This window comes from Macrosteles quadrilineatus, unplaced genomic scaffold, assembly GCF_028750875.1.
Source record: "Macrosteles quadrilineatus isolate MER2022 unplaced genomic scaffold, UCM_ALF_1.0 Scaffold_1__1_contigs__length_201487025, whole genome shotgun sequence".
NCBI classification, from domain to species: Eukaryota; Metazoa; Arthropoda; class Insecta; order Hemiptera; family Cicadellidae; genus Macrosteles; species Macrosteles quadrilineatus.
In genome coordinates this window covers 63,289,670-63,306,398 of record NW_026542594.1, presented here as the reverse complement: position 1 = coordinate 63,306,398, position 16,729 = coordinate 63,289,670, and the positions used below count along the sequence as shown (strand labels likewise).

Genomic DNA, 16,729 nt, shown 5'->3' with positions numbered 1-16,729 from the left:
ATATTTGGTAATTGTCTAAACCTGCCCCAGACAGACTGGCGCCAGACAGGCAGAGAATGTTGACAATTGGTTTTGATTGGGGTCATTAGGTTACACTCACAGTCATTCATTTGAGTCAGGCATAGTTTACGCATAGCCATAAGCGTGCCCGAGTTCACGCACAAACCTCACATGATTTTGAAAATATACATGGGAATGGATGTGGATTTGAAATTTTAATGGAGTTTGAACATTTATATAGGCTTGTATTGGACGAGATCCAGGTCTTTAAAAAAGTGGCCAAAAAAAGCTCACCATTTCCAGACGTGATTTTTAGTATTAAAAAAGTAGAAAATTTATATGGGGGTGTATAGGTCGAGAGCTGGGTCTTTAAAAAAAGTGGCCAAAAAAAGCTCTTCCATTTTTTCTCATTTTCCCCCTATAAAAAGTGCCCTAAAAGTGCCTCTAAAACGCCGAAAGTGGGGTATCTTTCTGGTATTATATCTACTTGTACACTCAGAGAAAATATCGCAGAGGAAAGGTTTTTCATGTCTCCAGTTATGAAAAACCACAATAATTTTATTTAACGTGCAATTATTTGATTAGTCTCATTATTTGTATTCTGGCAAATAAAAATGTTTATGTGTTTTCATAAAAACACAAAGTATAATAATTCAACAATTATTGTTTGAACTTAAAAAAATTTACCATTACGCTTAAAATTGGTTCTATAAGAAGTATCGGGTGTCTTGTAGAAATTCGCTATTAAAATTTGTTCATGCTCTTTTAAGGATTTACAATTTTTCTTCTCTTATTTTATACCATTAATGATCAAATTAATTATATTTTTAAACGACATGGTTAAATGTGAGTTTTACAGAAGTTCCAATTTAACATGTGTAGGAACCTGAATAGGTATTGTGTAAAACATGTGGCTTAACATTAACTACAACAATGACCAAATAGTTTAACAGAATCTGTAATTACACATATAAAAGATACAAAACTGTTTGCTTGAAAATTTTTAGCTTTGGTACATTAACAAAACTGCCTGTAGTGAGGGTCAGTGACCTAACTTGGTTCTCTAGAGATTACTACTGTCGTCATAATGAAACATGTTAGTGGAACGTGATCAGAACCCTTAGACATCACAGTAGGTTGACAACTGGCTGAGCGTTAAAATAAATTGATACATATTACTTTACGTTGGGCAGATCAAACATACTGCTTGTAATAAATTAAAAGTTTTCAAAAAATTTTAAAAATTTTGTATTTTGAATATTTAAATTGGAACATCAAGGTTGAGTATGATAAGTATGAGACACAAGTATATTGAGATTATTGCAAAATTTAAAATATCGAAGAATCACGGTTATTGGAAAAAAATTATTTAGAAAAATACAAAATGTTAGTTCAGTGAACAACCATTGATTTACAGATGATTTATGTGTGTGACTAGTGATTTTACTGTCGAATTTATTCGTCATTCAAATAACATTAGATTTAACTAGGAGTTAGGTTTTGCTACAAAGGGGAAGGTAAAAAGTGTGTCTTTTTACAAAATATTAATAGTCTAGAATGAAATAAATAAATTTAAAAAAATTTTATCAACATAAAAATATAAACAATCAAGAATAACGTAATAAGTTTTAAGATTTTTTTTTTCTTTTGACCGTTCACTGTACAACAGAAACAATCAAAACTTCATTATTCTTTGTTTTTGTGGACCAATCTTGCTGCTTCATCGCAGCCTACTACACCTTCAAAGCCAAATGTCATCAAAATCGCACCAAAATTACTCCAGTAGTTATATAGCATATGTGAATATATATATCATATATACTTCATATATACATACATACAACAAAGCTTAACGAATACAGATTTTGGCCTCTGGGGATATCAAAATAAACGAGAAAATCGGTCTCAGGTCTAGGTCTCACCATGGCACCTAGGGAAATTTACTAAAATTATACATTTTGGAATAATCTACATTAGTATCAGTATTATTGGTTGTACGTACATGTGCGACTGGCTCATGTTAATTGACTTTCCACATGTGTTACCTTATGTCATTTCTTCTGTAGCACCCGACTAGTCGACTTGAATATTTATTGTGTGAGTAACTCTTTATATTCAAATGTCTCTTTTAAGAATGAATTTATTTCCAGTTTTGTAAACTGCTTGACTTAAAACATTTTTCCATCAGTGGTTATAGAATGATCGATTCTTCAATATTAGGTTGAATATGTTATATTGCGATATATTATATTGCAAAGTTTAAGCAAAGTAAACTTATTTCAGATAAATCTTAGTAGACATAACACACGTTTATAAGTGTTTGGACGTATATCATTAGATGCTTTACCTATACTTTACAACGAGATGAGAACGTATTTTTTAAACTCTTATCTAGAAAAAATTACGCATTTATCATTGACTATGGAAAGTAAATCCAACAGTGCTGAAGTTATAATTAAAGATAAACTAATCTCCCGTTTTTTAGGTATAAATCTTCATGTTTGTATAATTTTGAGCACGGTAAGTTGTTTCAGATTATATTGATGTAGAAAGGTATACTTATCCGTAGTATTATTTAAACACTATTGTGTTAAGAGCATGTTCTCATCTCGCTTTTTTAAGTATGAGTAAATCATCTAGTAGTACGTTTAAATCCTCATCAAAAGTTTTTTATTTAAACTAACATATGGTTAGTAAATAATTGTGCATTTGAAAGGGATTTATCATCTCAATGACCAATTCAAAAATCAAAGTTTCGTGTGTAATATTTGTAATAGGACAAGGTTATTCATTCGTTTATGTTTTGTCCTAGACTAATAAAATTGTTGTAGATTAAGTACCGCATTTAATGAGCTAGAGCAAGGTGGGTACAACTTGAAACTGCCTCATTTAGTCTATATGACTGGAACTGAATGAACCAGATACGAATATTTTTATATATTTTGGATGGGTAGGAGTACATCCATTTCAATTAAACGTGATAATTAGTTAATAGTCAAACAATAATTAACAATAGTAAAGTTTGCACAGTGATATTTCATGTAATGTTCATGTTCAGGATTGTAGAAGCTGGGTCTAATATTCTCCGGAATGATGCATTCATGGATGATTCCTATCGTCTTATCAGCTGTTTTTCTCCAGATCAAGGTAATTCCATGCAGTCAAGAAACTGTACACTGGCACCAGTTTACATGTTCAAATTAAAAAGTTAACACTAACAAAACTAACGATGAGCTATTTTCTTGTGAATAATGAAATTATTGCTCTTTAACTACAATTATTTTATTTCAAAAGGTTTGTTACTGTTTTTTCACTTAACTATACGTTTTAAATACCTTATTTGTGAACGTAAAATCTTATTACAGTTTTGATAGTACAATCATCGGAAACCATATGCCTGACATGAAAAAAATACGTTATAAACACCCCAATGGCATTACCTGTACCACTAGTGAATATCAAAAGAGTAATAAAATATTAAAGTGGATATCGAGCAAAAATATAGAGTATTACATAAGATACATTTTTGTCATTGGTCCTGCATACAATAGCTTTCTCTTTTATTAGTTAATTGATTAAACCTTTCTTCATTATTTTAACTTACTTGTTATGTCTTAAATTTTTTTTTTATCCCTTGTGAAGTTTGATAAAAAATCATGAACATACCATACAATACAAAGTAAACTTTACGAGACGGAAATTAAGAATCAATAGCAAAACTATTATTCCACTTCAAATTTTAATACCTAATCTTTGGTTTCATGTCCATACACATCTAAACAACAGGAAACTGTAGCACCCTCGCTTGGTGCACCTGGCAACGTTTATCAACTCAGTTCCGGAAGCTCTAATGGGGGAAAGGATAGTGTTCTGGGTCAATCAAATGGTAATGAGATGGAGGTGAAAAGGAAAATCATCGAGTTTCTTGAGAAGAAAGAACGGGAACGTCATTCTAACTGTGTGCCTAATGTGAAACTTCCGGACAACATTTACGTCCAAAAACAGGTAATCATTGCAACGAGCAATTCTATAAGCTACGCATTTCCATATTTATTTGAAGATATTGTTTGCAGTCGTAGCATATAATGCAAGTTTCAACCTCTAGGTGGTTCCATAGATTAAATATATTCCATATGGATTCATTTTTATAGGTCCAATTTAATGTTAAAATGTAGTTTTAATGCTTTGGTATTCATACGGCTGAAAGTTAATTTTAAAGGGCTTTAAGACACCAATTCATGGACTATGTGCATTTGTTCACAAACATAGAAACCCATATCCAAGAGATGGAGTTAAAAAAATGTGGGACTTTGTGGATATAAACTTGCAGAAGATTTTTGACATAAAAAAATTATGGTGTTTTAACTTATGTTAGGCAGAATGTAGACAAGTTTCAGTCAACCAAAAGCAACGTTCTTATATGTTGGTCTGTTATTTACTGTTGCTGTGAAATTATCTAAGACTATCGAAGTTCATGTTCATAAACCACCAATGTAAGTGAAGAGGGCCGAAATTGCGTTCAAACTAGCTTGATACAATCTGTATGTCAGATGCCGTTAGTTGGCCAGACCTGAAGTACTGTGATGAACAAACAAGGTCTGTGTTTAACTGAGTAGCCTAGAGTAGACTACTGATTCAATAAATAGTCTGTTTGGTAGTCTCACAATGCAGTAGTCACATGTGTGGGATATAGACATTTTCCCTTCTCTATCTAAAAAATATGTGCTAAAGCCAAAGTTTTCGTTTTTATCTTAAGGGTGTATGTCTAGTCAATGAACATTTTCACAAATTTATGTGGTGTATAAAGAATTTTTAAAAAGAAAAATGCTAAATTCCAAAACCATTAACTCTTATTCTCATTAAAATTACGACTGAAACATCTTTAACTGATCACTTTGATCAAGTAGGCATCAATTTGTGAGAAAACTGAGATTTTTTAGGTAAATAAATACTATTAACAAGGTCCTGTTTTGGTTTAAAAATACTACGACTAATAAAGAAGAGAGCTGTACACTTTCTAGAACAAAATCTTATAATACTATATAAAAGGGTTTTAGACTATAGACCATAGATATTATAGAGACTATAGATATTATTTTTTTTCCAATCATTTTCCTCATGATTGGACTTTTTTATATGTTAATATTACAAAATATCTTATCACTATGTCTGTTATTAAACTGATTGTAAAGTTTCTGTTGTGCGTTGTTTAGCTTGTGAGAGGAACAAACTACATTTTCAAATGGACCGGCTTCAATGTGGATTTTAATGAGGTAATAAAGTCTTCTTTTCTTAGGTTTTAATGGTACTTATTATTTAGTTTGAACTTCAGATGGTTTAGACAGCCACCTGCGTATGATTCACCTAACCACACAAACGTCCCAGTCAGAACATAATCTTTCACTGCTGTTTGGTAAGTTCGGTCCATACGGTATTATAAAAATGAATTTTTACAGTTTTTTTGTAGGTTTTACTCATTTACTGCACACAATGTATGGTTTTAATTCAGGGTTTTCCGTTATTAGCTATTCATTCATTTTAGTTCATTATTTAGTTTAGTATAGTTCAGACAAGGGCCTAGTCTCCAGGTGTCCCGACGAGAGGAATTTTACTAAAAGCATTATAGGTCTAAGAAAAGTATTTATACCTCACGGTAGCCTTTTGTGATGTAAATATATTCAGATACTATGCAAAGTTATATCTTACATTAATTTAACAATTAATAGTACCCTCTGGTCTTGATGTATAATCATAATACCAAGTTTAATTGGCATTTTACAATTCAGTAGCAATGATAGGAATCGGATACCAGTAGCTGTGGTATTCATTACTTAGGTACTTAAGATTTGGCGGGAGTAGATCTACCATTTATATAATATCAAAAAAAAAGAAAAGTCATATAAATTGTATTGTTAATAAATTTGAAAAACACATTGTTTCTTTATAATGCCTAGATTATTAGCACCACAATGTTGATACAACGTTCAACCAACAACAATATACTAACACAAGCATTTTTAGTAAAGCTGTTTAGTACATCTTACGTTATATTATGCTTTAACTGTTTTACATTAAATTGTTACCATAACTGGTTCCACCTCACTGAAATGTATTAGTAATTTCTATAACTATGGACTTTCGACTCCTGAGTATGGACAGCTCATTGATTATAAAACAAATATATGGACCAGCTGTAGCCAGGTTTTTAATGAAATAGAACATTAAAAACATGCTACTACTGCATACATGCATATACAGGGTGTTATTTTTTTAAACTTGCATCTTTATTAATGTAAAAACCGTAATAGATAGAAATATGCAGTTTGCGGGAATCATTTATTTACGTAGGGGGCCCAATTCTTTTGAATTCAACGTTACATTCACATTCCCCCCCCTTCCCCCAACTAAATTGTTTTAAGTAGCAAGGTACCCCTTGTGACATATTAAATAAAAGACAATGAAAAAAGAAAATTTTCGATGAAAAAAAATTAAAAATCTGTTCATAAATTTGCGAGATATATCCCTCCCCCCTCCCCGGAACTTAATTTTTTTTTAATCGCAAGGTACCCCTTGTAACATATCAAATGAAAGAGCATGAAAAAAGAAAATTTTTGGTGAAATTTATTTTTCATTTGATATGTCACAAGGGGGGGGGGGTTTCTTGCTATTTAAAAAAGTTATGGGTAGGGGAAAGGGGGGGAGGGTTATCTCACAAATTCGTGAGCCGATTTTCAATTTTTTCACCAAACATTTTATCTTTTCATGCTCTTTCATTTGATATGTCACAAGGGGTACCTTGCTATTAAAAAAAAATAGGTTCCGGTTGGGGAGGGGGGGATATCTCACAAGTTTATGAACCGATTTTCAATTTTTTTCATCAAACATTTTCTTTTTTCATGTTCTTTCATTTGATATGTCACAAGGGGTACCTTGCTATTTAAAAAAAATAAGTTGGTGACAGGGGGGAAAGGGGGGGAATGTGAATGTAACATTGAATTCAAACACGTTGTGCCCCCTACGTCAATAGATGATTCCTGCAAACTGAATATTTCTATATATTGCGGTTTTTACATAAATAAAGATGCAAGTTAAAAAAAAAACACCCTGTATATTGATCTACTGTCAAAATTATATTTCATCCTTGAGGTTTGAAAAATACGCTTATCACGGTTAGCTTATTTACAACTTTTGTATATAGATTAAAACAGTAACTGACAGCAGCAAACGTTGTTGGAGGATAAATCAAACTACGTTTATCTTATACGGCATAAAAGTTTAAATGAAAACTAGTTTAGTTCAAGCCTTAGTTTGAGGTAGAATACATGTAATTAACTAATATCATTTTAAAGAGTTATAATAAATCAAAAACATACTACAAAAGTACTGAACTGATTTAGCGTAGCACTAGGCTAGTATTATTAAAAGGACCATAAGTATTATTTTAAGAAATTGGCCTGACTCCTCCAATTCTTCATGGAAACACTGGGCTGAATCCGACCCTCTGCTGGAGTACGCTAACCACTAGGCTAGTATCACACCCTTGCAGGCTAGATATCACAGGCTAGTATCACCCCCTTGCAGGGTAGATATCACAGGCTAGTATCACACCCTTGCAGGCTAGATATCACAGGCTAGTATCACACCCTTACAGGCTAGATATCACAGGCTAGTATCACCCCCTTGCAGGGTAGATATCACAGGCTAGTATCACACCCTTGCAGGCTAGATATCACAGGCTAGTATCACACCCTTACAGGCTAGATATCACAGGCTAGTATCACACCCTTACAGGCTAGATATCAGAGGTTAGTATCACACCCTTCAGGCTAGATATCACAGGCTAGTATCACCCCCTTGCAGGGTAGATATCACAGGCTAGTATCACACCCTTGCAGGCTAGATATCACAGGCTAGTATCACACCCTTACAGGCTAGATATCATAGGCTAGTATCACACCCTTACAGGCTAGATATCAGAGGTTAGTATCACACCCTTCAGGCTAGATATCAGAGGTTAGTATCACACCCTTGCAATGAATGTTGTTTGGTAATGTTTATCCCTTTACAAAATGAATGAAGAATGATACACATTTGTTACGATGAGCAATGGTGAATTGGAAAATAATATTATCATCCTTCAACCTATTATGACCCACGTTCCAATGAAATATATATATGTTTTACATTGTAGTGTGCCTACCTAATATTATTTTGTAATTGAGTTGGGTAATTTAGGCTTAAATAGCTCAAAATACTTATTAAAAAGATATTAAAAACTATGTAATTAGTAAACATGGGAAGCTTATGTAAAGAAATTCTGATTGGTTTTGCAGGTGAATTGTGGTAACATGAATAGAAAGGAGAATGGGGAATGCTCAGCTACTTATAACATTGTTGAATGGAAACCTTCGGAAAACAAATTTGTCCATGAGCCAAGTTGTAAGGAAAAGCAACAAGCAATGACGGACCAAAAATAGTTGAGGATAGAGGAGAAACTATAATTGATCCAAAGTAGTAAGGCTGATATAAGTTATATATATATATATATATATATACAGGGTGTCCCGGAACTCTCTACCAATATTTTAGGGAATTGCTCCTGGGTAAGAAACATACCTAAATATAATATTTAAATTGTCCGAAAGTCCTTAGTAACTCACACAGCCGCCATTTTGTTTTTTTTCAGTTATTATTTTTTTTCTAAAGAATGGTTAAACATACGAAATGGAAACTTTGCACAAACATTTATATCAACTAGATAAAGCTACTAAAAAACTATGAAGATTTTTCAAATTCATAAAACAAAATGGCGGCTATTTAAAATTTTGTTTCTTAAATAACTTGAAAACCATTGATTTTACAAAAATTTTAAATAGCCGCCATTTTGTTTTATGAATTTAAAATATCTTCATAATTTTTTGGTAGCTTTGTCTAGTTGACATAAATGTTTGTGCAAAGTTTCCATTTCGTATGTTAAACCATTCTTTAGAAAAAAATTAATAACTGAAAAAAACAAAATGGCGGCAGTGTGAATTACTAAGGACTTTCGGACAATTTAAATATGATATTTAGGTATGTTTCTTAACTAGGTGCAATGCCCTAAAATATTGGTAGAGAGTTCCGGGACACCCTGTATATATATATAATACAAATCAATACATGAACCAATTTTATACATTCATGTTTCTAGGGCAAAATGTTCATAAATAATAAAACAAAAAGTAAGTACGCATCGATATTTTTTAGTTGCTATAATTTCTTCCTAAGAGTCATCCTTCAGTAATTCATTTTAAATTATGAAATTGCTCCTTACTATACTGTGTATTAAAATTGTTTTATTGGATCCTTAAAATGTTAAACCAATATACAATTTTAACTGTCTGTACATTTACATATACATTAAATACATTAGATACAGATAACACTCTTTATCTGTATCACTCCTTTTTCAGCAGTTTTCCTTAACCAATTTTTATGATTAATGTGTCATTTTATAACCTGTGATCAAGTAAAGGGGGTCACAGTAAATAGAATGCCAAGAAATTCAATGCATTGTATATTAGTAGTTTTATTGACTTAATAACTGTCTTAAACAAAAATTATCTTTGAGGGTAAGCATATTATTTTATTAGCTTTGCCTCGGAAACAAGTTATGAACTATACTACGATGCACAACTTAGGCAAGCGTTTCCTCGGTTGGATTTAACCCAGTAGGCCTAAGAGTATAATCTGTGTAGCCTGGAGAATAAAGTCTGCTCGCTTCCGAAACGTAATTGTCAAATTAATGAAAACGGAGACAATGAAACTGCTCTAGATAGGGAATAGTATCTCCAACCGTACATAGGCTAGGGAGGGAGCATGTACATGTGCTTAGTGTGAGTCACAGCAGTTAGGGGTGGGAGTAGGGTTTTGTAGTTGTGAGATGCAACTAACGGAGGGCACTCGATACACGGGAAGACTGAACCAAACTTAAGTTAACCAACTGCTTTGTGACGATTGAAGTTGCGTTGGTTAAATCCACACACGGGAGCGACTGAAATAATTTTAGTTGAAATGAGACAGTTATTAATTGCGTTCTATTTTTGTTATTACGATACTGTGTATTGTGCACATCTTATACTAGACATTATATAGTTAAATATGAGTACCATAAAATAAGCGTTAAGGTTCATTAAAATTAACTAAAAAATCTTTTCTTCTATTCAGATTTTTCGATAAACACTTTTTCCGACCAGACCTAAATGTCTGGAACAACCATTGCTCCAAATAACCCCGAGCTCATAAAATTACACGATTTGCATGAGTAGGTGCAAAAAGCCTAAACCTATTCTTTCTCAATATTTAAATACAAATCAGCCAAGCTTTGCATTAAAAAAACGGTCTTGTGACATTGGTTCAAACGATCATGTTGGGGCCTACAGCTTTGACTGTGTACATCATTTCTTCTACACACAATCTACTGTACATATTGCACCTGATTAATACTCAACTGCGTCCCTACACAAACACGCTCACTTGCATATACTATGAACACAGGTGGAATTGGTTGTTGAGCATTTTTCACCGCAATGGCTCTAATACTCACAATGGATTAAACGTAAGTGAGTAAGAATAAACATGCTCTAATACTCATAATGGATTAAACGTGAAGTGAGTAAACATATCCCTAATGACACTCTGTGGCTATTTCAACAATAAAATCCTGGGTTTTAACTCAACCTCCACCACCATTATAAACCCTTCAGAGAGTCTTACTTTTTGGTTAATTTCATACGCACTTCAAATATAATACATATGTTTGATTAACAACTGAATGCAATTCAATAAATACATTCAACCCTTTTCAGAGCAACATTTAAATTGGTTCGATATTATATAGAACTACCTTGTACCCGCGGCTTCGCCTGCGATGAACCATCATCATACGGCATAAGAAATATACAGAGTATTACAATCATAAAGTCGAAACAGGCGAGACAACTGGATACTTGAAGGTTTCCAAATTTTTGTTTACTTAAGTTGATACTCGCAGCTTAAAAAGTAGTTTACTTAACAATTTAATAAATGTTGATTAAATGCCTCCCCCTCTACATAGCAAGTAAAGTCTACTGTCTTTATTTCTCATATCATATATTGTGACGTAATACTGACCGTAAGTCCTAAGATAATTCATTTAATCATTTTATGATTTACGTCACGTATTACGTCACAATATATGAGATGAGATGTAAAGACACTAGTCTTTACTTGCCATGTAGAGAAGGGAGGTTGGAGCTTGTTTTGTGATTGACAGTAATCCCAAAACCAATTGGTAATCTCATGACCAAACAGTTAACACGATCCGTCAATCACAAGCCAAAGATGCATGGTATATGAATCACACGTTAAATCGACTTAAAGGTAATGCATTTAACTAACATAGCATTTACTGTAGTTGGAAATCTCATAACTAATAATTTGTTTTCATATTAGTAAAAGCGTTTGTATATTTCCCAACTTCCATTATGTAAATATGATCACTTTATTTGGAGAAACGTATATTTTCTATTAATAGATATAGCTTTGAAACTCGGTTTTTAACCCATCTTCACTGTATAACATGAGATAAACTGCTTAAAATTATTTCGTTTTAAATAATAAAATGCTAAAAGAGCCACAAACATTTACAACATTGAAACAGAACATAATTAAAACTTTGGCAGCGCACACAAAGACAATTAAAGTTTAAGAGCTGGTGAATCTCTATTTAATTAACGTAAATGTTTAGCTAACTCCTTCTAATGATTCTACAATTATTGTAGTAAATAAACAATTATATACTGTTGTATTCGGTTTGATATAGTATAATTTTACTGAGGATGCATTGGGATATTATATTGTCGAAAATAAACTCTTACAAATTTAAACGATACTGTTAGAAAGACATTTTTCTGCAGATGTGCAGAATCCCTTTATAAATTGAAATAGGTAAAAAATAAGCACAAAAAATTAGCTTTTAAATAAAAACATTATCACGGGCCTTATAGGTTGCCATGATGGTGACGAAATAACAACCAAATATATACAGAAAGTCAAAACAAATTGAAGAAATTCTAATTATAAGTTTTATTTACATCGCGGGGTGAAAATAGAGAAGTCTGTAAACTGTAGTTTTTTTTGGTCGATTTTTCGAACACTGGACGACCTCTAGTATTGATAAATAATACACAGTCTAATTGTTATTTTTTTACCTAACGAATGTTAAAATATAAGGTAACATAATTTAATTATTTTTTTATTTAATTATTGAAAACAGACAAAAATCGTGGTAAAACTTTAACTTAAGACTCTTAAATATGTGGTTAAAATTATCTGCCTTATTGGCTGATGCATTTTGTTGCTTATTTTCTATCAGCATTTGTATATTCCATACTCTAACTCACAGACTACCTTGATCAGCGTCCACCTAAGTCAAGGCATGTTGAACAAGTGTGTTGTTGAAATCATTGATGTACCACATGTGGGTGCGCCAAAATCCCAGGCTGTTGGATATTTTTCTAAATATTTAAAATAGAACTAGACATAAACATCTATTTTCCTACAGTCACGCGACAAAGTTGGCTTCCTTGCACTGTTTATACTACAGAAAGAGATGCTAATTGCTAATTTACTTACTTTGTCGCACGGTTTACTTTGTTGTACGGTTTATACTCTGGCGCACATCAGGATGCCAACCAAACATTACAAAACAGCGTGGTTTTATAATGCACGTAATCCGTGTACCCTTGGAAATAGGTTGGCAACACTTAAAGATAATAATACTATGATCAGCTGATTGACTATTATAACTACAATTTAAACCTGTAATTTCGTGTTTATATTTTATATTATATTTTCGTTCAACGCTTGGTTTGAACATAACCTGAAGTAAAGTATTTGAAAGATGAATTATATAAGTGGGCCTAATATGTTTAAAAATAATGAACTCGGTGAAAATGATTGTGAATATAATTGTAGACAAGAAATAGCAGAAACTGAAAACATGTTTCATTAAACCTATTACCTCAAAAATTAAGAAAGAAAATGAATTAGCATACGAACTCTTTTCCTCTTAGTGCGTAAGTAAGAAAATTACAAAACTGTCAGAAAATGTTTGATTGGCATATTTTAAAGAACAATCTACTTGTTTATTATGTGTTTTTATACTGATTATTACTGTTTATACCTGTACTCTTGAAAATAAGTAACACTTAAAGGTACTACGACTACAATCAGCTGGTGCAGTATTTCCCATTCCGTTCATGGCTTGGGTTTAACCTAACCTAAAAAACGTGTTGTATAGTCTTTGAAAGACTAATTATGCTTTATAGTGACTGTAGGAAAAATATAATGTGTAACACGAGTGCAAAAGGCCTTTGCTCACTAGTTACACAAATAACTATTCATCACGTAATCAGTAATCCGCTACTTCCGTATACATCGATGGTTAACATCATGCATATATATATGTATAATATATTATACTTTTCACTTAGACCAACCGAAGTTACCTTATCAAGAGCCGTTTTCTAAATCTAGACTAGTCGGTACAAACAATCAATTATTTCCTGTAAATTTAGGTGAGTTCTACGTATGCAAGTGTTAAAATAATGTAAAATGTTTCGGTTAAAAATTGTCCACAGTCCACAGTTAAATTTAAATGTAAAATTCCCTCCTATTTCTTTCATATAAACTAAAATACTCGTTATGTATATCAATAGTTCAGAGTCAAATTAATAATTTTGTCGAATAAAACAGTATTAAGTTTGAATTTAAAATTGTTATTTCCCTACTCATATAGGTAAATAAATTAGTATCTTAAATCGTAATTGCTCCGCTAAACTGATTTTCACCGCTCTGAAAGCAGTCCTAGTATGTATCAGTTTACTACCAATGAAAGTTGAAGAAGGAGATAACTTCACAGTAGTCATGTATTCTTATTTTATGTTGACTATTTCAGATTGACCTGTCACGTTTTGTATACTGCAGGTCGTCGGGAGACAGAAGGGCATTTGTCGCCAAGCCTGCAGTACTCTAAATTATGATTAGGATCATATATAATTCTACGTTATAAAGGCCTCGGCACATGTTGGACTTTTTGATTTGGAGATCAAGATACTATTCATCACTATAAGATACTATTGATTATTCAAGGTCGACCTCACAGTGCATAAGACCATATTGTCATCATATTATTCAGGATTAAAAATATCATCCCACTGAAAGCGATGTAGGGTTACAGGAGATGTGGAATTTTATCACCATCAACGCCAACCCATTTCTTCCATGTTGAGTATGGAAAGTGACCCGTCGCACTGCACAAGCAACTGTTCTAAAAAACTGGTCAAAATGTGATGATTTATCAATTTTCTGGCATTTGAAAACAACTGGAAATTGTAATTAAAGTAGGAGAGTATATTTTAAAAGGGAATTGTAAATGATATGTGTACAGACATCTTAGCCAAAATATCCGGTATATTTACTGTTATAGATTAGTTTATTTTCTTTTATTATTTTTTTATATTTTTGTATTATAATATTATTTAATAATAATTTATGTAGCCTTTATTATTATATAAAAACTAAACCAAAATAAAACTTATGTTTAATTGTGCATTTAAACGGTTGTTATTTACAAATGTGAAATTCTCTTGAACAACGCTGCAACTATACAAGTTTCAGCACTATTTACTTGTAAGTTACTAATAACCTTATTTTTCATATCTTAACGGCTTATCTTTTAATGTTATTCCTCTAGTTTTTAAATAAGTACTACTGTTCAACCAAACCTGCTATATTATTCAATGTCATAGTCATTGCCCTTTTTAGATAAACCGAAAGTAATTCCCCTTCAAATCAAACTAAATGTAAATTATATATTAGTTGCAATTAGTACGTTAGTTTTATTACTAGTTAAACCAGGATCAATTATGACATTTTGACAGTGTCTTGTAAGACAAAGAAAATATACCTAACAAGGTAAAGAAACAAAAAATATTTATAACTATTTGTCCATCAATATGACAAAATAGAGGTTTTTGCAATTATTTGTAAGAATGAGTTACCAAGTGCTATATCTCACTGTAAGTTCTGCTTTTAGTTCGGCATGATATAAGTGTAGTTGCATAAGACAGAAACCTGTACTGTATTTGAGAGCGGCGCTGACAGTGGGAGAAGATCCGGGTTTATAAAAATGATTACAGCTTAGTTACGGTGATCGGATCTGTATTATTTTGTTTTGCCACACATTCACTTTTTTGTGGTATAATATAGTGGAATCCTAAAAAGGTGATACTCAAGCTTATGCAAAAGATTATTTCTTAAAAACTTATTTTCTTTAGGACATGGATATAATAACTATCTTCAAGGATTGAAATTTTTAGATATGCACTTGAGTAGAAGTTTCAACTGACATAAACAAACTATAACATAATTCTTATAGAAAAGAATTTGTTTTTCGCGATACAAATTCCCCTTTGCTAAATATCTAGCATCATTTATATCTATACATACAAATATACATATAAACATATACAGGGTGGTAAAAAAGTCCCTAAACAGTTAAATATTTTAATAAATAATGTAGATAGAGCTACAATACTTGGTACAAAGTTACAGGGCATAAAACTCTATTTTAACACATATTCAGTGATCCAGTAACTCTTCAGGGGGACGGCCCACAAGGAGTCGGAAGAAAATCTTAAAAGGAAGCATAGTTGTTCAAGCATGACAGCATGACAGTTGTTCAAAGATTCATTTAATTTACATCGCTATTATACGCTTACTCCTCAGGGGGCACAGCCCTAGGAATCAGAAGAAAATTGTTAACGTAAGCATAGGTCGATATGCTCATCAAATTAAAGGTCTTCACTAGTAGATTACGATGTCGAAAATTCAAGCTCAAAAGAATGCCTGAGTAAAAAATGGCAGTCGTTCAAAGATTCAAAATGGCGGATTCAAGAAATCTTTGAACATCTGCCATTTTGCGCAGGATCAACCTTTTGAAGTACGGTTTGCGGCATTGTATTCTACTGAAAATACGTTTAATTTCATGTGCATATTGACCTATGCTTCCATTTAAGATTTTCTTCCGACTCCTTGTGGGCCGTCCCCCTGAAGAGTTATTGGATCACTGAATATGTGTTAAAATAGAGTTTTATGCCCTGTAACTTTGTACCAAGTATTATAGCTCTAGCTGCATTATATTTTAAAATATTTAACTGTCCTGGGACTGTTTTACCACCCTGTATAGATATATACATATATACATACATATAGACTCTAAATATTTAACATATATATACAGAGAGCAGGAAGACTGGGCCAGTTGAATATTTCAAAAAAATATAAAGATAGAGCATCAAAACTTGGTACAAAGTTGTGTTAACACATTATTCAGTGATAAGCTACTTCCTCGAAAAGAAGGCCACCAGGAGTCATTAGAAAACCTTAAATGTAAGCATCGGTCAGTATCCATATAAAAAAAGGTAACAATTAAAATACGATAACGCAAATTTGAACTCAGAAGACGACCGAGTCAATAATGGGAGCCGTTCAAAGATTTCTCGAATCTTCAATTTTGCATCTTTAAATGGCTGCCATTTTTTACTCGGTTGTTATTTTGATCTTACATTTGTGGTATTTATTTTTTTGACGGACAAACCATTACATAACAAGATCATAAATACAAATTTCATAAATGTAACTTTTG

At 32.2% G+C, this 16,729-nt stretch overlaps 1 protein-coding gene across 1 annotated transcript; it reads left to right on the top strand.

Annotated features, from left to right (window-relative positions):
- Positions 1–2,038: 2,038 nt before the first annotated feature.
- On the top strand, positions 2,039–8,574 carry LOC128983260 (uncharacterized). The gene is made up of 5 exons (XM_054402496.1): positions 2,039–2,097; positions 3,059–3,147; positions 3,787–4,005; positions 5,214–5,273; positions 8,334–8,574. The coding sequence occupies exons 2-5, from the start codon at positions 3,091–3,093 to the stop codon at positions 8,475–8,477; spliced, it is 480 nt and encodes a 159-aa protein (XP_054258471.1). The 5' UTR covers positions 2,039–2,097; positions 3,059–3,090; the 3' UTR covers positions 8,478–8,574.
- The last annotated feature ends 8,155 nt before the right edge of the window (positions 8,575–16,729 follow it).